The sequence below is a fragment of the Cygnus olor genome, chromosome 1 (assembly GCF_009769625.2).
Source record: "Cygnus olor isolate bCygOlo1 chromosome 1, bCygOlo1.pri.v2, whole genome shotgun sequence".
In the NCBI taxonomy this organism is placed as follows: domain Eukaryota; kingdom Metazoa; phylum Chordata; class Aves; order Anseriformes; family Anatidae; genus Cygnus; species Cygnus olor.
Genome location: NC_049169.1, coordinates 194683343 through 194706585, shown reverse-complemented (window position 1 = coordinate 194706585; position 23243 = coordinate 194683343). Strand labels below are relative to the sequence as shown.

At 37.9% G+C, this 23243-nt stretch overlaps 1 protein-coding gene across 8 annotated transcripts in view; it reads left to right on the top strand.

Moving 5' to 3' along the window:
• Positions 1-23243, top strand: part of YAP1 (Yes1 associated transcriptional regulator) — an 88094-nt gene that overhangs the window by 54012 nt on the left and 10839 nt on the right. The window contains exons 4-6 of one of the 8 annotated variants that reach the window (XM_040544164.1): positions 2235-2348; positions 14393-14586; positions 16108-16155. In XM_040544164.1, coding sequence (XP_040400098.1) covers positions 2235-2348; positions 14393-14586; positions 16108-16155 — 356 coding nt within the window. The remainder of the gene's footprint in view (positions 1-2234; positions 2349-14392; positions 14587-16107; positions 16156-23243) is intronic. The other 7 variants (XM_040544165.1, XM_040544168.1, XM_040544169.1 and 4 more) reach the window with 7 other exon arrangements.

Here is a 23243-nt window from a genome sequence, read left to right as displayed (position 1 = left end):
CTCCTGGCACCCTGCTTCAAAGGCATTTTATCCTTTCTTTCTACAAAGAAACATGCCAGACCAGAATATACTTTACTCAATGTTCAAGAGGACTGATACCCCAAGGGTAGTTTTGTTTTTTCCTAGAGCCAGCTGGTTTTTGGCTTTGCAGTTCAAAAGAGATATTCTTGCTGAGTTTCATCTTCTAGGGATGTGTGGCTTTGAAGGACTCTGAGGCAAACAGTGGTTAGAAGGTCTGCCCGCATGGCTAGGGTGTTGACTCAGCAGTCAAGGAACATTTTCAGTTCATCAGATTTTACAGTTGGATGATATGGGGTATGTACCTATTTTATAAAAGAGCATCTGATCAGCTTGGCTGCCTTTGGGGTCTAGTAACTAAGTACAGGGTTCTTTGCACTTGAGCTTTGAATTCTGCACAGAAGTCCTGTTAACCGTGGATGTGGTAGGATTTTTGAATGTTTTCCAGCATTGTCACTCTTTCTTGCTGTTCTGTTCAACAGCTTCAGATAAAAGCGGAGGTAGTGGTGTTACTTGTATGCAGCATTTAAAGCTTGTGAGCATTAAGGGTAAGAAAGGAAAACCCAGTGCCTAGATCACTGGTTTTCCTCATTTGGCAGCATGTAGCTCTGATAGTGGAATAGAGGGTTTGCTAGAGAAAGGCATAGCTTTTGGGACCAAATGAGGGAGTTAGAAACGTAGTTGGTAGGAGATTTCTTAGGCCAAAGACTACAGTAAGAAATTCTTGTCCTGGTTACGCCTTGGGATATTACTGAAATGCAATTGAATGATGATTTTACTCTCTGACATTCCTCCAGGAACGTCTTCTGAGATTAAGCAAAAAAAATCTATCCTCTGCCCTCCCAAGGCTTTAAACAATTAAAATCTTCAGCAGTAGCACAATACGACAGACAAAGAGCTAATGCACTTTGAATGTGGATATAGGCGATATTTCAGGCATATATTTTAATTTCTGGGTGTATGTCTGAATCTCAATGTGAAATTACAATCTTTGTGGATAATGTGTCTTATGCAAAGTGGTCTCAGTCTGAGTCTAGCAGAGGGATGGCTTTTGCTAGTGTGTTACTGTGTTATGCTGAGGAGCTGTGGAAAGAGAGGTTGTATATGATGGTTTCCTGGAGCAGGTCTTGTTCTAATTTCTTGTACATTCTTAACATTTGTAGTGGATCTTTTGCTATGTCGTCTTAAAATTGTATTTAAATCTAAAGAAATTGAGGCAAAATTTTCCTGTATCTAATTTAGCTATTTCAGAAGTCCATATCTATATGATTCTAAAACATGCATTTGTAAAGCACCTGCTAAATGGCATGGGGTGAGCGTAGTTGAGAGAATAGTTTTCGGTCTAAGCAAAATATAGGTGAATGTCCGTGATCATAGAGAGACGGGAATGAGAGTGTTCTGAACTGTAGAGCACTGAAAGGTTATTTCCTCCAAAGCCGCTGTTTGGAATATAAGGGGAAACACCTCAGGACTCTGCGTTCAGACGTTAGCTTTGGACTCTTGAACACAGTCGCACAACTCCTTTTACCATTTCCTAAATGTAGGTTTCCCTGAATGTACCTTCCTGCACATAGAGATGTAGCACTGCTGGTTGTAGCGCTTTGTTTCTGTCTGCTTCTGGTGTTTTCTTACCTTTATGTTGCTTTTTTGCGTCCTGTTCTTCAGATCTGTGTTTGTGCTTGCTTAAGCCTTTAACACTTTTACAGCAAGTTACAGTGTGAAGAAAGTGCCAATAAGTCTTGTCACTTCTTTAACTGCTTGTGAAGGATCAGGGAAATAGTACTTCTGAAACTTGTCACTATTATCTTGCTGCTGCTGCTGGGCCTTAATCACTAGCTAAACTTTCCCATGAAAGTTAGAATATATATGCTTGTTCTTTTTTTCTGGTGCTCATGCTGGTTTCATTCTGGCAGGCTTGACTTATTGCTGGTTTTGTACTATAATGCTATAGCAAAAGATAGCATCAAAAGCATATGAAAGGATGCAAACAAATTATAAAATAAAACTCCAAATCCTAAATCAAAATGATAGAGCTTTCTGTTCTTTGATTTCCCACCCGCCATTTTGTTGTCCTTATCCCAGAAATGTTAGACATGAGCCTGAAACTCTTTTGTTTCATGTACTGTTATATATGTAAAATGTTGGAATTTTTTTTAGATCAATTTCAGCTGGAGCAAACAAGAGCCCGCCATGAACTCCTTCCTTCTATATTGCAGGCCCACTCCCCGATGGATGGGAACAAGCTATGACCCAGGATGGAGAAATTTACTACATAAACCATAAGAACAAGACAACATCTTGGCTAGACCCAAGGCTTGACCCACGCTTTGGTAAAAGTTCATCTCGCTTCAGAATTTTTGATTCGCTTCAGTTCACTTAGCTTTAATTATGCAGGCATAGTTTGAAACTCTTTATACTATAATTAAAATAGATTTTTAATTTGAAACATAGACCTTATTTAAATTCTTATTTTAAAAACAAAATATAAAAAAGGATTAGCATATATCCTGTAGGAATATGTCACCAAAGTTTCTAATGTTAGGTATTGGGATTTTGCCATATGATCCATACCGTTCCCAAACTCGGTGGCCTTTGGAAATGATTTATCTAAAGACAGTCTCAGCCAAGTTCACTCTTCCCTTAAACTTGCAATTCTTTACAACAGTAGAATCTTTTAATTCCCAAATAAATACTTATTTTCCTTTGCACTACCCTAAGGGAGGGCGTTGTCAAATAATAATTTATGCTATTTAAATACACTTGAAACATATACCAGCTTATAATTCCAGCTTGTCACAGTGATGATCATGGTGAAACTTTGTTTTAAACAATACAGAGAGAAATGTTTAGATGTGTCGTTTCTACTCGAATCTCCTTTGTGTGAGGTAAAGACTATTAAGCAGACTATTATTATTGAAAATAGAAATAGTAACTTAAATTAGGCATCACAAGGTGTAGATCTAAATATGTAACAAAATAGGACTGGTATCAGCTTTTTGCAATTCTTTGATCTATATGAAAAGCAGAGCTGCAAGCACTTCAGTAAAGTATTGGCACTGATGAACACAAATAGCAATAACATTGAGTCTGGTTTACTAGATGGTCCAAGGGATTGTTCCGATGTATTTAAGGTGGTATTATAACTTCAGTTTTTCTTTAAAGTCATGATCTCTGTGTGTGTGAGCTTTATTAGATGCATTAATTTGCCCTCGATTTGTTTTCCCAAGAACTTACTATTTTCAACTCTTTTGGATTTCAGTTAACTTTTCCAGAGACATGGAAGGAACACTAGGGGTAAAAAAAAAAAAAAAAAAAAAAAAAAAAAATCATTGTGGTTTTCAAGCTTTAGTTTTGGACTCGGTGCAACTAAATGAAAACAGTGTGCAGATCACTGAGTAGGTCAGGCTGAGGGGATACAAAGCCTTTGAAGCTTTACAGGGGTTGACCTAACAACAACTGTGGGCCCCTTTTGGGAGAGGCATTAACTCTATGAATGCCATATAAACACAGAGCTGCAAAACTCAACAGTCACTGTTCTGTTTTGCTTTTCTGAAATGGCTGTTAGAAATTTCAGCTTTTTTGTTTTGTAGGCTTGAGTGCTCACATTAAACATCCGTTTGCTCTTATGGAAATCATTAGATTGTCACACTTTGTTTATAAACTGCTCTCCAGTTTGTAGACAGGTCGAACCACTGTGCAACTTGAGCACAAAGGTGGGGCGTATATTGAAGGTTGTCAGCTTTGGCAAGCGTCCATGCTGGCTTTAACTGCAGTCAGAGTTGTGGACCTGTTTGTGTGTTGCAAGAGGAGTGTGTGGGTAATTCGCAACTCACAATTACATAATCACGTGAATAAGGCTGAAAAGGAAGCAGTCATTTTGAAAATCAATGTTACCTTTTGCATTTAAAATGGGCAGGTCAATTATATTCACTTAAGTAATCTTGCAAGATATGCATTTTGCTCTTCTTTGCATTACCATGCAGTTCCGGATGATGAGCTGGATATACCAGCTGGAATTAAAAGGAGTGTGGGGGGAAGGCTTTAATTGGCAAAGGTCACGAGTGAGATGAATCTTACTTCTCAGAACTATGTTTTGCTCCTTTGTAAATAGTGCAGCCTAACCGTAAGGGTAAAAGCTACTTGTCTTGTACATACTGAAACTCCCTCGAATGTGAAGGCTGTGCAGTTAAACTGAAAGAAGTTAGAAATGTCCAAAAGACTGCATAAGGGTTTCTTGCTGCATAGCTTCCCTTTTTGGGCCCACTGTGTATGTGTATCCCAGACAGGCTTGAGTATATGCCAAGGCTCTTTATTTTGTGGTCGGACTTTTAATCTGTTCCAGACCTTTTCAGTCAAAGAGCTCAAGTGTAACTGAAAGGGGCAGGAAAGAAGAAGGAAAAAAAAAAAAAAGCATGTGGGCTCTTCTGATCTAGAGTGACGGCAAATAGAGACAAGCTGCTAGCTGCTGTTGAGCTTGAAGGAGTTTTCCTTGAAATCTGAAGTTGTACACATCGTATTGTGGTTTATGTTTTTGTCATTCAAGCCAAGAAAATACTGAGTCTTTTTCCTGATGCTTTCTCACTTGTGACTGTCATAAACCACTCCAGCAAAGAAGAAAAAATCAGTTTGACAGAGCTAACTTAGTGAGCCTTGCATTTATTTATCATGTAGAGATCCTCAACTAATAAGTGCTGTGACCCTAAATAGACCACGAATGACTCAAAAGTTTACCTTTCAATGCTTAATGCAGGTTGAAAATCCCCACTCCCAGCCCCCCAGTTCACCATATTTTTCTGCCACTGTCTTTTAATATAAGGGCTTTAATTTCACTTTTTTTTTGTCTACTAACACTTTCTGAAGGGAACCTAGGTGGATTCTTCTTTGTAATAGTAAAGTCTTCGATCACTACAATACTAACATTAATTGAAAATGAAGAAGTTCATTTCTTCCTCAGTAGTACCCCTCTGACTGATCTGAAGAACCATTGAAAACAGTAAAACTGTCGAATGGTATGTGCAAACATACTCTTCTATTTCAGTTTTCAGAAACGGAAGGTTTGAAGAGTTTTTGCCTTTACTGCTTTTGAATTCCCAGCTTCTAAGGAGACAACCCTTATTTCTCTGTGTTTTGCTCATCAGTTGGCAGCTTTGTAGTGCTTGGAATCTTCCATTAATGTGGCTGGAAAAGAGGGAGGAAGGAGGATCAGGTTAAAGAAATTGTTTTAGGCAGACATACCTACTGACTTGTTTGGTAAAGGGAGTTTGGGTATTGCGTTCATGTCTTTAAACAGAAAAAAAAAGGGTGCTGTTGATACGGATCCTTTCTTGAAGCAGGCTTTTAAGACTAATGCATCAAATAAAAGTTTCTGTCAGAATACTGTGCTGTGAGGTAGGCTGAGTCTAAAATCTGAGTGCTCCAAGTTGAAGATAAGAGCTTTGATCGAAGACCCAAATCTAACACCTTTGAAGTGGGCCCGAGGTCTTTGGCTACACCGCTTAAACGGCACAGAAATCTTGTTGGCTCACTCAGATGTTGATCCTCCAAGGCTACGTAGTTGGCAGTAGAATAGTTGTGAGTTGGGAGAATTGACAACGTTTAAAATCTAGGAGAGGATGAAATATGAAAAGAGGGTCTTCTCATGCCAAGTGCAGACAAATCTTAGCAGATTAGATGGGATCGAAGGATGGGGGTTGGGAAGGGGCTTTCTTAGGCCTGTGTCAGCAGGATTCTTTGTGCTAGTGGAGCATCTGGTACAAACATGCTGTCCAGCCTTTCGCAGCGCTTCTGCAGGCCTCATAGGAAAGGGCTTCAAGTTACTATTTTTAAGGTTACGTCTTTAAGAGAAATAGTCAGGTCGAGCTTGTGTTTTGTGATGTTTTGTCCTTTACTAGCTTCTGCTACTGTGCATTGTTCATTCTTCACAGATCCTGATGTTTTTTGTAGGCCTTCCAAGCAGCGTTGATATGTTTTCTTGGTAGTCAGACTGTCTTGGTGCGAAGCAGGTCAGCTAAGCACTCTGAGTGGCCAGAGCTACTGAAGTAGAAGAACATCTGCTTTTTCTATAAAATTAAATTTCCTAGAACCACTTGAAGTTTGGAATTATTCAACTTTATTGCTACAGGTTTCCAAGAATTGGCTTTCGTATCAAATACTGTTAAAGGAATTTTAACTGTTAGTTCAGTTTGCAGATGGCAGGGCTGGTTTTTGAAACACAAGTAGAAATAATTTGCCTTTGGTGAACTTGAAGTGGGAAAATACTGGAAACTGGCTTTTAATTTGTGTCTTTATTGAGTTAATGCAAGCCTTGCATTTGAATGTAGTACTCCATTAGAGAAGTTAGGCAAACCTCTCTGCAGGAATTGGAATATAACACATTACTGTTTGTTTTCTTATTTTATTCCAAACTTCAGTGTTAGAGGTTTGTTATTAGCAATTAGACTAATGTTATATATCCCAGACTTTTTCCTTCTGTTCTTTCATATTTGGAGCTGCCAAATGGGGTATGAAGCAAGAGATGTGACCTTGGATTGAAATCGTTGCTACGATTTTATCGCTCCCACTTAGGGATCATATTAAGATTTTTGTGAAGGTCTGTATGAATTTTGGATGAGGAGGAGGGGATGGCAAGACAGTGTTTAACATCATTATGGAAAGTGCCACAGGGACTTGGTGTACAGTAGCTGCTTAAACTACACAAGTAGGAAAAGGAGTAATAATGACAGTTGGAGTACAGAGAATACACATCAGGACTTTGTTTCCTTCTTTCATAATGCAAGAACATTATACCTCTAAAACAACAAAAAGGATGTGCGCAGGACTACTGAAGGAGATTAAAAGGAGGTATTCCGTAGTGTTTTCTTATTCCTTACCTGTCTAACTCATTGTTTAATATGTGTTTCTTCATATTACCTTGTAGTAGCCTCACTGAGGCAGATTTGTGGACAACACAGAGCTAGAACTCTAGCCTGGAGAACTTTTTTTTTTTGTTTTTTTTGTTTTTTTTTTAGTTTTTTATCTGGTCGCAAAGAAGCCGCCTGGTCACAGTGGCCTTACAGATTTTGCGAGTTCCAGATCCACCTTCCACTTTTGTGCAAAAGCAGAACATGAGCAACAGTTGGTTTTGATCTGCAAATTCAATGTTATATCTTCTTTACGTGCTCTGTCACTCAAACAAAACAAAATGGATTTGACTTATCTGAGAGGTCTGCTACTAGATTTTTCACTTTCCTGCTTCTGTCTTTCCAGAAGAACAATTTTAGGAGATCACTCAGGATGGGGAATAGACTTACTTATTTTAGTATGACTGTCAGAATGTGTACATACTGAGCAACATCAATTTTCACTGAACCAGTGGTTTCTGTCAAAGTAAGTTCATTGTGAATCTGCAAGCCAGACAAAATTTCACTGGTAAGCATCCCATTGTTTTCGAGATGCTGCCCTTATAAAATGGTAGTGACAGTAAATGCTTATTAGTTGTTCATTATCTATCAGAAATCTTGTTTTGTTCAAAAGCAGTATGTATTTAGACCTCTTTACTGAATGGAGTTCATTGAAGAAATCATTAAATCTGCTCACAAGTACTGTGTGAACTACTTTATGTAGAATATTTAGTATACTAATAAAAAGGAGAAAAATAAAACCTTTTATGGAAGATTTCTTGGGACAGTAGGTTTACATGAGTTTACACTTGCTCTTTTCAGAATAATTTAAACCAGTTTGAGAAAGATTTGTTGGTAATGGTATCTTTATGCCAGTATAGTTAATGTATACCTCCACTGTTGTGGATGAACATAGTTAGAACAACTGACAGTAAAAGAAATCTGTAATCCTAATAAGGCCATTTTTTCCACCATGTTCTTATAGCACTGCAGTTTTTCTCTGTTAATGAACGTGCTATGTTAGAAATTGAAGGTGCATCATTTTGAACACATCGTTTATCTGTAATCTAAATATATATACACACAATAATTATATACTCTATATCTAATCATACATAATCTAAAATTCAAAGAAGCATTACCTTTCTTCTTTCCCTCCTTGAATTCAGTCATGTTGAAACATGATTTCTGTTTCTTATACAGAATGTTGTTTTACACTGCTTCTTGATAGAACACTTTTTTTTAATAACAGTTTTTGCAAGGTTGTATAACTCCTGTTTAATAATTTCTAATGGATTTGTAGTAGAGATTAAAAAACAAACAAAACAAAAAAAAAACAGAATGGGGCATGTTTTTACATCAGGTATGTGAACCTCAAAAAGTGAACAAATGAATTGAAGGAAATGTGCAAAAAAAAAAAAAAAGGAAGAAAAAACAATTTAATGACAAATTATGCAAAAGCATACATTTTGGCCTAATTAACTCAGGAAGTGTTATGTGGTGAGGGAACGTACCTTTATGTGTAGCTCTTTGCTGATTAAACTGATCTAAAATGCAGGCCAGCTTTGATGAAATATATTTTGACAGATCTTCAGTTGACAGGCATGGAGTCTGGAGATGCTGTAGGGTCTTAACGATGGTCAATCAATCAAGCTGTGGCATTCTAGGGTACAGGAAGACTCATAAAAAAGCAACGGCAGCTTTATCAAAAGAAAAGAAAGAACCTATAATTCATAGTTTTGTAATCAGTGGGAACCATAGTGATAGAAGAACAAATAGAAAAATACTGATTTAATTTGAGTAGAAATAATAAATGCAGAATAATCAGTCCACAGTTTGACCATGCTTCTGTAATAGTGTTTTCATCAGATATATCATTTTAACCGAGAATCTAGCTTTGAAGTATGTGAATATTTCTTTTTACCTATGATGCTAAGATTTCCTTGCATGTTTACTGCGGCAAAGATGTAGGGTTCCCCCCTCACTTTTAGCTCCCTAATTCTCAGATTAATCTGAATTGAAAACAAAAATCCAGAAAATAAAATATTTTATTAGGTTGCATTATAACAGCAGCATTAGGAAACACCAACTGGGATTTCCTTAAAGTAATATAGGAATGCAGTTCAGAAACATGGCTTGTATCCTGATAAGCCAAGAAATTGTTGTACCAAGTCTCTTTAAAAGGCACTTGGAACAAGCTTTAATTACTTCCGAGACTCGTTCTTTCAGATCCTGCTGGTAACTTTCTTCACAGCTCTTTTCAGTTTGATCAGAGGATTTTTGCCTCTGTTGCAGTGGTACAAGTTAGCATCGTTAAAAAGCCAAGCCATAGCCAAACAGATCCACAAAGAACTGTCTAACTTCCAAGTGCAGCTGAAGGGGAAAAGCGCTCTTTTTTCAGTTCGTTCAACAAAATATTGATTCTGACTGTTAAGAACAGTAAGTTACAGTTTGTCCAGATACTGAGCGCTTTTGTTTGTTTGTTTAAATAAATGTCTTTACATTTGGAGATGGAAATTAGTTTGGTTTTCAAGAGTGAAATGATAAAAACCAAAGGGAGACCCTCAGACGTTCAGCTGTGTCTCGTAACCAGCAAGGGTGCTCTACAGCAGTGTTTGCATGTGATGGTACTGTGAAAGGTACTGTGTTGCTGGAAACTGTCAGCGCCCTGGGATGCGGTTTAAATTGGCATAGGATCTCGGGAGAGAATTAGCCTTTTATGTTTGAGTTGTTACCAATATGCTGGCCTTTTCTCTCTAGCACCAATGCCTGGTAATTGTTTCTCTGTTTTTTTCCATTAAGGATATAGACAGCGGTCTAAACTCCTTTCAGTAACTGTCAAGTATTATCTGCTACAGTACAGAACAGGCTTTTTGCTGTTGAGTTTAGGTAGTAGAATGCTTAATATATAACATTTGAAGACCACTAATTCTTAAACTGTTCTCAAAAGCATATTGCAGCTGTTATGATTGACTGCATTCTGCAGATTGTGAATCTAAGCCATATTACAGGACTGCACGATCTTTTTTATTGTCTTAAGTTGCCTGTGTTTTTTAACTTGCCTGCCCCTCCTCCTCCTCTCTCCAATTCCCCTCTTCTAGAAACAAAGACTTGTTTGTTCCTCCTCTGCCTGTGAGGTCTTTGCAGCCTTCACTGTGTGGGTGCAGAGCCCCTTATTTAAATGCTTTCCATACCCATGGAAGGTAAGGAACAGGATGCATCAGAAAACTGATAAGTCCTAACTCTTATAGATAAATGAAGTTCTTTGCCTCTGAATTCAAGGTATTTAAAAAGAGCTGTGTGTGTCTGGATCATGACAAACCTGTGAGGTGTGAAAAAATTAAATGTGCATATATGAGATCTCACTGATAAGCATATTATCTAGTGCAAATTTCTATAGTCATGTCCCTAGTAAGTAATGAATGGAGAATTGAGAATTAAACAAAAAACACATATGCACGCACACACACAAAACAACTTCAAAGCATCTGTTTTTTCTCTGTCACTTGAAACAAGATGTTTTTTCCCCTTTTTAGTTAAATAATGTATTGGAAATGGTAGAAAACTACATTCTTCTTTGTTTACCTTGAAGATTGCATAATCGTGTAATCAGCCAAGAAGGCTGATGGTAGTAGTGGTTTTTTTCTTCCACTGGTTCTTCACTTGGATATATTTGCTAATTGAGTTTTATTGAGTCTATTTTAATCTCCAAACTTTAATTTCATACGTAAAATAGTCCCCTTACATGAAAATATCTTTATGATCTGTTAAGAGAACAGTTCTAAAATCTTGCCAATTTTAAAGTCTTTTATTCTTACATTCTTCAAACAGTAAAATGCTTGAAAAATATTTTTAGTGAGTACCTGAACAAAAATTTAGAAACTAGATCTTAGGTTCAGTTTCTGAAGTCACCAAATCACATATTTTTCCCTATGTATTTATTGTTGAATATTAATATTATACACTTATGTATCAATAGTTTGTGGTATTCCTTTTAAAATACATTTCTAGTTAGAAAAAAATCATTACAAGGTATTTCAGGGATCTAGGATGATGGAATAAAATGAAAAGCATCAGATGAACTTGATTTCTTACGGTTTAAATTGCAGTCAACAGATAGGAAAAATGGAGCAAACTTTGATCAGGGTGAGCACGAGTAATACAAGCAGCTGTCAGAAAGATACAGGTATATAAAACATGAAAATTTGACATGAGAGGAAAACAATTCCCGAAGTTGCGTATTAGTGGAAAAGAGACTGATGGAACTAGTACTTGTATGTTCCATGCAGGAAAAACAAATTTTAAACATGTTGAAGGGATGTCAATAATCCACGCTTATGTTTGACTGAGGTTACAAACTGTTGAATGTATGTGAGGTTATTTGTAACATGACTTGCCTGTGAATCACATGAGATGGGGACTTTGGAAACCAGGATTATGCAATTGGAGACTAGACCGTAAAGGTGGCCTTTTTAACCAAATGAGAATTGACATTCTTCAACTTTTAGGTACTTAATTTTTACAAGCTAGGTAGTTTGCTTTCAACCTAGATTACCTTTTTTCAGGTGATTTTGTAGGTAGTCGTAATCTTCTAACCTTTGTCCCTCTTTACTTTCAACTGTAATTGACCTTCCATCTTGTTTAATAACAGGGTTTGAATCCTGGAACTTCTGAAGCACAGCACAGACTTCTGCCTGAGTTACAGAATTAGCTAGTAGTCGGAGAAAGATACTGTTTTTGGTTGTCCAATTCTGGGTAAAAAAAAAAAAAAAAGAAGAAAGGAGATGTGTTCCTCGGTCTAGTAGTGTCATGTCCAGCCTGTCTAGAGCTGCTAGATGGGCTGCCTTTTTGCATTGCTGTCTCTACTTTCAGCTTTGCCCTAGGTTGGAAAATGAAGGTAGCCTAACTGCTGTTGCTCCTCTGGGCAACCTCTACTGGAAGACCTCTTGGATCTTGTGTTAGGTCATGGCTCACATCCTTTATAGGACAGCTGTTGGTGCTGTTGAAACTTTTGTTTAGCAGTTTCTGATGTCTTGGGGCATATGAACCTTCTGTATCCTGTGCAGCAGAGGAACAAGCTGTCCTGTTGCTGGACTAGAGATCATAGCCCACATTGCACAGCTGGTAGGTTGGCTGTTCCTGGTCACTTCTTCCTGAATCATAGAATCACAGAATGGTTTGGGTTGGAAGGGACCTTAAAGATCATCTAATCCAAAATCCCTTGACATAGGCAGGGATGTCACCCACTAGATCATGCTGGCCAAGGCCCCATCCAGCCTGGCCTTGAACACCCCCAGGGATGGGGCATCCACAGCTTCTCTGGGCAACCTGTGCCAGGGCCTCAACACCCTCTGAGTATAAAATTTCTTCCTCATGTCTAATCTAAATCTACTCTCTTGTAGTTTAAAGCCATTCCCCCTTGTCCTCTCCCTACACTCCCTGACAAAGAGTCCCTCCCCAGCTTTCCTGTAGCCCCCTTTAGGTACTGGCAGGCTGCTGTAAGGTCTCCCCAGAGCCTTGTCTTCTCCAGGCTGAACAACCCCAGCTCCCTCAGCCTGTCTTCAAAGGAGAGGTGCTCCAGCCCTCTGATCAGTCTCGTGGCCTCCTCTGGACTCGTTCTAACACTTCCACATCCTTCTTGCGCTGGGAGCCCCAGAGCTGAACACAGTTCAGATGCTGGATGTCTCACAACAACACCTGCTTTATTTTGAGCTTTATTCACAGCATCGTCAATTTCTCCCTGTTCTTTTCTTTTTCACTGAGTCAGGATGGGACTTGCAGGTCGTAGTTGAATATCCAGCTCTTTTTTTGTGTTCACTGTGTATTTTCTACTTGCACTTTGATCCAGTTTCTATTCCTGCTTCATGTATTCACTTACATTACAGGAAGTTATGTCTTATTTGTGATCGTATGTATGAAACATTATTTCAAGCTATTCAACACTTCATTTTCTTTTTACTTGACCCATGAAAAAGTGTCACACCATTCCATTAAAATATTGACTCAGTGCCGGACATGAGCACCATATGGAATAGTAAAAAAGGTAAACTAGAGAGTTGACTAACTGTTCTTGAATTTTTTTCTTGTCTCTTCTGTTCTCAGTATAGCAAGAAATAAAGCATTTCCTCATACGTTACCTCTCAATGGAAAGACAAGCTGTGAAGCAACGACCATTGTTATTGTTATTATGAGATAAATGTATTTAGACTTAAAACAAAGGCACTTCTGTACCTTAAGCTGAACACTCAAAAGACAGTGCAGAGTGAAGGGCTCTTCAGAGGAAAAGGTGATACCAGTTCTTTGAGATAATGCTCCTTTCTTAAAATAGTTAAGTGTTAGTGTTCCAGGAATCCTTTTATATGATGAAAACATTAATTCAAACTAAGACACCAGATGGTTTTCTTTGCACCAAAGCAGCCTGTCATCCTAAGTAGAAGCTCACTCCTTTTTTTCTTAGTTCCCATAAACCATAATCCTCATTCCCAGAAAAAAAAATCCTACCTCTCCCATTACTGCTTCAACAAATGCATTGTGCGGCATATTGTGAATATTAACAGATTCAGGCTGTTTCAAGCAAGAAGTGGAGCTAATTCCAAAAGTGAAAGTCTCTGAAAATCGTGCCCTTATTATATATCAGCTTTTCCCAGCCTTTGCTCCTCTGTGGGAACTCCAGTGCCTCTGACTTTAACCATACTGGTCTCTTGAGGGGAACAGGTTAGCGGGGGAGCAGGTCTGTCAAGTAGATGCATTATTTTATAAAACAAAATTGTTAGATGCTGCTTTCCTGGGGAAGGGGAGATTGGCTCTCACATATTAGTTGCACAAAAAAGGTGTACCACATAGCCTTTGTGGGGATGAGGAAAACGAAGCATTAGTAAAATGTTTCCTGTGCAAATGGTAGTATATGTGGCTGCGTAATTCATCTGCCATTTCTGTACCAGCTCTAATTTTGTGTGTCAGGATGTCCTAACTGGAGCCTATAATACTCAAAACTTGTGACAAGGATGTGAGTGATTGTTGGATGAGCTGCATCACATCAGGAAGAGTGGTAGCCTGTAATCAAATGTAGCTGGATATAAGTGTGATGATCTGTTTTGTCATCCTGTGTGTTCTCAAGTTCTCTTAGCAATTTTAAGATTTCATGTGAACAAGTGATTTTTGTATTATTTGTTTCTAAATTGAGAATAGTTTGTTAAGAAGAGAGAACATTAAAATTGAAATATTTCACTACCACTTTGAAAACGTTCACCAACTTGCGTGTTTAACGCTGTTTTCAGAAGCTTTTAGAACAAGTATGTGCTCTTAAACATGAGAAGGTTGCATTAATTTAACAGGAACAATACATATGAGCATACATTTCACACTGAAAATCAGTATAGTTGAATGTTTTGTGTTGTTGGCACTTGTACTTTTTTAATGTGTGTTGTCTTAGGATAATACTTGTTCTGTATCTGTTTGAATTTTATTTTTAAACGCTTATTGTTTTGGTTCCTTAGCCATGAATCAGCGAATCAGCCAAAGTGCTCCAGTGAAACAGCCACCCCCTCTGGCTCCTCAGAGTCCCCAAGGTGGTGTGATGGGTGGGAGTAGCTCCAATCAGCAGCAACAGATGAGACTTCAGCAGCTACAGATGGAGAAGGAAAGGCTGAGACTGAAGCATCAAGAACTGCTTCGGCAGGTGAGGCCACAGGTTAGACACCTACTTCCACTATTTCTTTTGTATGTTATGTTACGTTTTGTTTTGTTTTGGCTAAGTTGATGTTTCAGGGAGCCTTAAAGACCAGTGACTGTACAAAAAGCTTTGAGACATAAAAGGGTCTGAAGTCATTCTGTTACTGGTGTCAGCTTGGTAGTGAAAGCATCTGACTTATCACACTGAAGGATTTTGCTTTCCTCCCTCTCTAACAAAACTTTCTGAGAGCAGGTTTCTGCTATTAGGATGACATCATGGACTGTTGATCTGATTGGAGATTGCTCTTGAGAATATATTTCATACTCACTGAGTTCTGAGTCATGCAAAAAGAAGAAGTTGGTTCCCACAGTTGCTTTAGTTCTCCCTTTTAAGCGGAGGAAAGTCTTTCACTTTCATAACATGTCTGTAGGATTCCGAGGCACTTTTACAGTTTATATAAGATACATCGAGGAGACAGCTTGTTGCTAAAATCTCATCTGTTTAACAGTGGACAGGAGCATGGAACAACTGAATCACTCATGCTGCGTTTTGAACCTGTGGTTTTTCTTATGATGAGGAGTCTCAAACTTCACAGTTAGGCTGCAAGCTATTCCTTTTAGTGTTTTTCTACTGTATAAGTATTGCCATAGAGAATGTCAAAGTGTAGCGCTGGATGTTGGAATCTCTGGATCCTGAATTCGGGCTTGACTTTTCACTTTGTTTAAGCCTTCTGCTTCTACTTTTCCATCTGAATGTTTTAGAAGAGGTGACTGCCATCTGTGCTAGATATTTAAGATATTCTTTGGTGTGTCTTTTTTTTTTTTTTGACACTGTCGAAGAAAGCACTAATCTTTTCTTTGAGGAAAACCTTTTAAAATCTTACCCTGCTCCCTTTTCACTTTGGGTGATGGGCCTTGTATCAGGAGAGGATAATATCTTAAAGTCCTCAAAGACAGCTCTTCTATTTCTTCATCACCTACAGTATTCTGTCCTGGAATCTGACTTGTGTTATCTCTTTTGTAGTCAAGGTTTGTTTTTGTAGGAATCTTCAGCATCTCTTGGTATCAGATGGGTCATCTTTAAAGCTGTTACTTTTTATAGTACTCTAGGTAAGAATACATGGCAAAGATGGCATCAGGATTTTCTGTGCTTAAGCATCTGGGCCTCTGCTGTTCTTGCTTTGCTATTAATCCACCAACAAACATTTTACCCTGTGCTAGCATGCTTCTAGGTAGGCCCTCTAATTTTCTTCTTACCTCAGTTGTCATTGAAAACCTGACTAACTTTGGACCAGGTGACAGTCAATTCCCTTCATGTTGTTCTCCCTGGTCATCCAGCTTTTCTGTCAAATGCTCATCCTTGGTAAATCTGTAAGTTTTGTTTCACTGTGTCATGATTTCATAGTTTCTTAACTCCTTTATCCTGTCTGATCTGGCCTGTCTTGGGGGCTTGATACTACAAGATGGTGTTTATAAGACAGCCTGCATAGGCAAACCATGCAGCTAAAGTAATTTTTATCCATCTTATTTTTACTCTTAGGCATTGCGGAATATCAATCCCAGCACAGCAAATTCTCCAAAACATCAGGTAGGCTCTTAACTGATGTTTCAGCATAATTAGAAACATGAAAGCATTAGGCTAGCAGAGGAACTTTGCTACATAAAGGCATTCTAAGAAAAAAAAACAAGCTCTGCCATACATGTTTTTGAACCACTTCTCTGATCACAACCCTAAAATTGTTTTTGAGTGCAGCATTACCACAACTTTATATCAATATTTAAAAGCAAATGAGGAATTCATCACACGTTTTTCTGCATTGAAAACAACCTTCCTATTTAGCATTCTTGAAGATACTGCTGCTCCAGTCCTGATGTCAAGATGTATATCTAAAGCAAACCTCCCATTATTTCGAAGGTAGTAGTTTGTAACTTTTAAATACTGTTCATATGGATGTTCTTACCAGTTTGCTTAAACAGGTATGATCTTAAAGGAGGATATCTGTAAATCAGTTAATAAAAATTCACTTAAAATATTTGACTTTTAAACGTGTGCAGTGTAATAATTATTTAATAGGTTAGACTAACAAAATAATTGCTGTGGGGTTATAATATATAATTATTCCATTTTGATACTTGCAGGCTCCTGCACAGATACATTTTTCTTTATTGGAAACAAAAGACTTCAAAGCTCAGAGCAGATGAAAATGGTCAAAATTGTAGCACAATAAATAGTTGAATGTGGACTTCTTTTGAATGCTTAAGAAGTTGAATATGGAATGAATCCCTGAAAGGGTGGATTTATGAATACATTCAGAGAGCTTCTTGCTTGCTATTGCTAACATTATTCTTAATCTACTGGTTCTTAGGACAATATTTATATTGGCTTGTATTGTACTTCGTATTTCTAAGAAAAACAGTATTATGCACTCTGCAAGAAAACCAGAATAGAAGAAAGTGTCCTGTGTTTGGAAGTCATGAGTACTGGTATACTATTGCATTCTGAAGTGTACTGTAGAATTTGTACATTACTAGTTCATCTGAGAAGATCATCTTCAAAATAAGAAACTCGGACTTAACAAACAAACAAACAAAAACAATACTGACACCCTGAAAAAAATCTTTCTTGTTTGGCGGTGTAAGTGGAGCTCTAAAACCGAACCTGAGATGTAATCATTATCCAACTATTTTATTCTTTTACAGAGCATTAACCACATAATGCTCTTATTGATCAATATTAGATCCTGTTATGAAAGAGAAGAAAAAAAATGACTTAAGAATTGCTGGTATAGAAGGAAATAAGCAGAGAAGCACACTCCTTCACACCAGTTGGAAACATCTTATCTTCTGCTACAATTAAGTCATTCAGAAGGGATGCTTTTCTTACTAAATGCCAAAACTGTATTCTGTGTTTCCTGGTATGCCTGAAACCCTATCATATTGTTGTTCCCTCTTCCACGGTAACTACTTCTTCCTGTTGCCAACTTAAAAATATGCAGCAAATGGGAGTCTTTGGAATCGGTTTCACACTTACTTAGTGAAATTCTCACTTAAAGAACTGAAAAGCTACAAAAGCTCAAGGGACCTTATTGATACACATTTGCGAGTTACTGATCACTTGTTTTTTTTGGGTCGGGTGGGGAACCAGTGAAAGGACTTAAGCAAAAATCAGAATTCCAGTTACATTTAAAGTGGCTTCATACCAGGATCCCATGTATACTCACTCACTTGACTGATCAGTCTGCAGTTGATAATGAGCCAAGCTGTCTTTTGAGTAATCTGATAGAAAAATATGCAACCATGTCAACTTTTAGTTCTGTTACGTTAGCTTATTCATGTCACATCACCAGGATGTGTTTTCTGTGCTTTCATTTGCCACTTCAATAACGTAGTGTCCATGTGGAACAAGGAGTTTTCTAAATTGTTTTCTAAATGTTTCTTGAGGCCTTACGCTACAGGATCAAATGTTGTCTGTCTTCTCTAATGGTGCTGTTATTGAAGTCCTAATATGTACATATGGTCAGGTCAACCTAGTGAATCTGGAAAATCTGCAGAGAAATAACACTTCTTCAGTCAACTTGTGGACAGATACGTTCCCTTGTGAATAAAATTCATGAAGCTTAGAGGAGTTTTCTGCGTTATGATAATAAATATGCATTTGAGGGAAGAATAATGGCTTTTGTTACTAAATTTCTCACACTGGCATTCTTGAAGCTTGTCTTTCATGAAATATCTCTTATATGAATGAATGCTGAGAAATGTTTTTCAACTCAACTAGATCTCTGAGCTTTTCTTAATCATAGCATCAGATAGGTTGGAAGGGACTCAAGGAGGTCATCTAGTCTAACATCTTACATCTCGCCCAACCCTCTTCTTCCTTCTTGAGGTTTTTGTCAACCTAACTTGGATACAAAGTTGTTATCTCTCTTTGGTCAGGTTTTCTGGTTCTGGGTGAATGTTGTGTCCTTGCTAGTTTTTCTCTGCCATCATACGGTAGTATCCTGTAGTAATGCTCAGTGTTAAGTACGGAAGTCTTAGTACTTAAGTGCCTCCTGGAAAGGTGAAACAATTGCTCAGCTTCATCTTCTGTAGTAAGTCCTGTAATATACTCTTCCTGTTTGAATGAGGACATATTTATTATAATTCTGAAAATGTCCAAGGCAAAGGTATTTGAAGCAAAAGTTGACTTCCATACTTACTGTGTATAAATAAGTACTTTTGGCTGTTGCTACGTCCAAGGAATTTGAAAACAGCAAGCATCTGGTCACTCAATTATTCTCATCATGAATTATCTGTGAACCATCCTAAGGATGCATACCTGTCTTAGTTACAAGATTGAGTGACTTGACTTCTCCCTGCCTCCAGTAGTTTCCTGCATTTAGCATCCAGTTGTCAGCATCTCACCTACTGTCAGCCAGCTTGTGCATAAATCATAAAATTGGCTAGATAACTGGGTAACAGATTCCTTGTCTTCCAGTATACAATGGAAAGAGAAAGAGGCAAACAGTGTTGAGGAACTGATGGTGTTATTCTTGGATGTTATGCAGACTACTTACTTGCGATAAGACTGGAAGATTTCTTATTTGTCTGCCACTGATATTGAGGTATTTGCTAGTCAGATCAGCTTAATACATAGCTGCCTATGTGCTAGGCTCCTCTGGGTATGCTTGCTTATTTCATATCTGCTGCTTGTTCTCAGCACTGAATGAAGAGCCCTGTCTTGGAACCAGATACGGCCCCACGCCCTGCCCAGTCTGCTCAGTTCTGCCTTCTGAGTTACCTTTCTGTTATCTCTGTGCTGCTTTCTTGGTAGTTCTACATACCTGGAATGTGCTCTGTGTTCATCGTTTCATTTTTTTTTTTTGATCCTTTTTATTTTATGAAGTACCTCTCTCACATTCTTGTTCTGTTGCCCCAGGCTTATTTCTTACCAACTTATGAGGGACGTTCTGGAAACTCCTCTGTTCTTAGAAGAATCTGCAAAGACATTTGGCCAGTCTCTCACTGTTTTCTGAATCGCTTGTTCTTGTTTGATATTTGCTCCTGCCTGCATAAAGTATAAGCACTTATGGTGCTAAATAGATGCTGGTTTTGAAAGCTATTTCAGTGTCCTTTAATTAATTTTGTCTCCATTTTAGCTGGTGGTCAGTTTGTACATATACCGATATAAAGACGTGTTATTGTCAGATTTGTGATGTTTTCTAGAAAGCATGGAAGGCAGCATTAAAAACAAGTCCACTTTTAAATTTTGCAGGCACCTTCTATGGTGCTAGTGAAGCTGGAAGTATTACTGAGCACTTATTTTTTTCCCATGTAATATGTCATTAGAAAAAAAAGTCAATAGCATAAATTTGTATATGATGGTTAAGTATTATGGTATCGTATTAAGCTGCTGACTTGCAGCTTTTTTTTTAGGGAGTGAACTAGAGTGCAGTTATTGTTGGGTCTTGAAAAATGTTGTGGAGTTTAAAGCAAGATTCAGATACGTTGTATTGTTGATACATTTCAGTTTTATGGCTTTGAATTTCATGTGCTTATTTTAACTTAAGATACACTTTTATGCACACCATTTTCACTAAGATTTAAAATGTTTCTTTTGTTTCCTAGTGAATCCCAGTGTTGTCCATTGACATTGTCTCTCTTCTCAGCCATCCGTGTGTTATCTGAAGCTGACCTAGACTGACAAAATAAAAATGATTTGTCTTGGTTTCATCAAGGGTATTAAGCTCCCAACAAAAAGAGAGTTACAGGGAGTGTTTTCAAAGAACTTCTTGCATTTTAAAAAGGCCAGAAGTACTGCTAAAGCAGAAGATGAGTCATGTTGACCTGAGTATGGGATGGCAGGCAGTGCATACCAGCTTTTGCTAGAAGGAAGCGGAAATTGTTAGAGGGAGGCTGTCCAGCTCTGCTTGGTTTTCACGATTGCTGACACATACCTGGTTAACCGATGCTTTTGGGACACGCCATCTGGGCAGGTGCAGTGCTTGGAGGCATGGGCTGATAGATAGCAAGAGGAATAGGAAGCAGTGGCACAGCAGAGGACTGCAAAACCAGACAAGAAACCAGACTCTACTTACAAATGTCTATTCCATGTTATGCTGCCCTTTCCACATTTGCAAAGGTGTTGTTTAAAAGCTTTTGTTAACAAAGTGTTTATGCAAAAGACATTACGTAGAATTGAGTTCTGTGCCAAGTGTATACTACACAATTAACTACCACTCTATCAGTATCACCTTTTAAATTAATTTTGCTGGTTTTCATGATGGCAACACTGAATGATTTATGCTTTCCCCTTATTCTTCACTAATTGCATAACTCTTCATTGCCAAATTCATTTGTCTTCATCTGTTCATGCATCTTCCCTGTTTCTTTTCTACATATGCTTTAACTTTGTGGCTCTTAAATGAGACCTAGAATATTTGAAGTGATGAAATAATTGGTGCTGATAGTCTACCCAAAGTGCAGTCTTTCCCCTAACACCTTTCTTCGATCCTATTGAAGCCTGTGGAGTGTTTGATAGTTGAGCAGTGTTTGAAGACAGAAATGATACAACTGGCCCTCTTCAAGTCAGTTTACCAAAATAAATATCCATTGAAGTTGACCCGTTTGTCATATGTTTAATATAGTAAGGATATGATACATGAGTTGCACAAGGGAGTCTTTACCTGTTCTCAGAACTCTGGTAAAGATAAAAGTGCTCTGAAAAGAGTAGTTTATAAATTTAATTTGAACATGGTGTGTGTGACCTGGAACTTGATGTAAAACTGTATGCAACTGTGAAAAATACTGGATAAAGCCAGCCTGATAAATTTACACAATACTTACCTTACTTTTAAAATTACTTTGCTTAAGGAGATAGCAGGGCATTTTGCTCTTGTATGTAATATCCAAACTTCAGATTCTGTATTAACAATAGGAATGCTAAGCTTTAATTTTCCCAGAGGTACTTTAAAAAGTTTGAGATACTTACAAAAATAGGATGAGATCAAGTTATAGAAATCTAAGCCAGGGTTCTGTCATGGTTTTATTTTTGCCTCCAGACTTTAAATACTTCTAATAAAGGTTATATTTTTAAAGCATGAATTAAAAGCCTAGAGTTCACATTGCTCTGTTTGGAGCTGGGACAGGCTTATACACTCCCATACATGTTTTTTAATTATAGGAAGCGCATAGCTTCTTTATTGAAAGTCACTTTTATAAGGAAGAAATAAAAAGGCTACTCTTCGAGCTAACCGAGTTTAGCTTCCATTACGTGCACCTTTTAGGAAAAATACACTTAATGCGGTCTTGAAGGTTTATAGAAAACTTTGCCTATCTTACGGAGTTATTGAAAGTCATTCTGCATTTGTTTCTGAATAGCTTGGCTTTTCTGTAATTCCTTTCCCTTCCAGACTCCCCGATTGATATAAATTTATTACTTGAATGAGTAATGGAATAACATTCTCTCTAGTGGGGGGAGCCGTAGTTCTGATTCCTGCATAAGTAGCGTTAGTGCAAACAGCTGTGGTTTTGCACTTTAGCAATGCTGTTGTTGAAACAAGGACAAAGTTAGTACTAATATTATTACTTTCCTAGGTCATACACACCTAAGAATAGGCAAAATGCAGTTCTCTCCACTGGTTTAATCTCTTTTCAGCGGGTCTTCAGTGAAATGTAATTTTTCATTTTGTAGCTGACCAGTATATTAGTAACATTTATTTTTAACACAATATTTACGGTCATGTATTGCGAAATCCCAGTCAATCTCTACTACCCGCTGAGTATTTAGAAAATACAAAGGTAACTTTCTCTTTTCCAAATTCCTTATTCTGTTGTAGTGACTTGTTTTTCCTAAGGTACAGAGATGATTTTTTTTTTTTTTTAACGGGTGTCAGCAACCCTTAGAAAAGGGATCCATGTAGATATTTTTTAAAAGCTATTGCATCATTAGGCAGTGCTGGTTGCGTGGTAGACCTAGTCTTTCCATTGAGATAAAATATCGCTTCAGTGCTTTACATACAGAAATGATTACATGTTGGCTTTGCTTTGTCGCTGCTCTCTGACGAAGCTTCTCCCGCAGGCTGCTGGCACTTGGCTCCTCTTCTTTGTCCTTGGCAGGGACTGCAGCCCAAGGACATAAAAATGCAACATACGGATCAAATCAGGAGTGAAGGGGAAAAGGCCAGAGAGTTCTTGCCACAGCCAGGTAGTTGTAGAGGCATAATAGCAGAGGTGTCACAGATTGACAGTTCTGCTGTCAGAGAATGAACGTGTGTCATACCTGTATTCCAGGTGTGAACCCATGGCTGAAAACATTCTAAAAGCAGTGGTGCAAATTCAAGTGATTTCCACCCCCTGCCCTTCTCGTTGGACAAAATAGCAAGACGGATTTAGTTAGAAGTAGTTGCATCACATGAAGCATCATTTGAAAGTAGTCTCTCAGAGAAGGGAAGATCCAAGTAACATTTGGAAGAATTCTAGTCTCCAGAAGGGTAGAAATGTGAGCGAGCAGTTTTTGCAGTTCTTGAGTTGTTTCTGGGTTGGATGTTCTAAGACCACCATTTTTGAAGCATTCCAAGAAAGATTTTTTTTTCATACCAACTTTTTTTATCAAGTCCATGTAGCTGATAGAAGCTGGTACACTTAGCTGTACACCAACACCTCATTATATAGCCCTTGCACTTGGTTTTATTACATAAG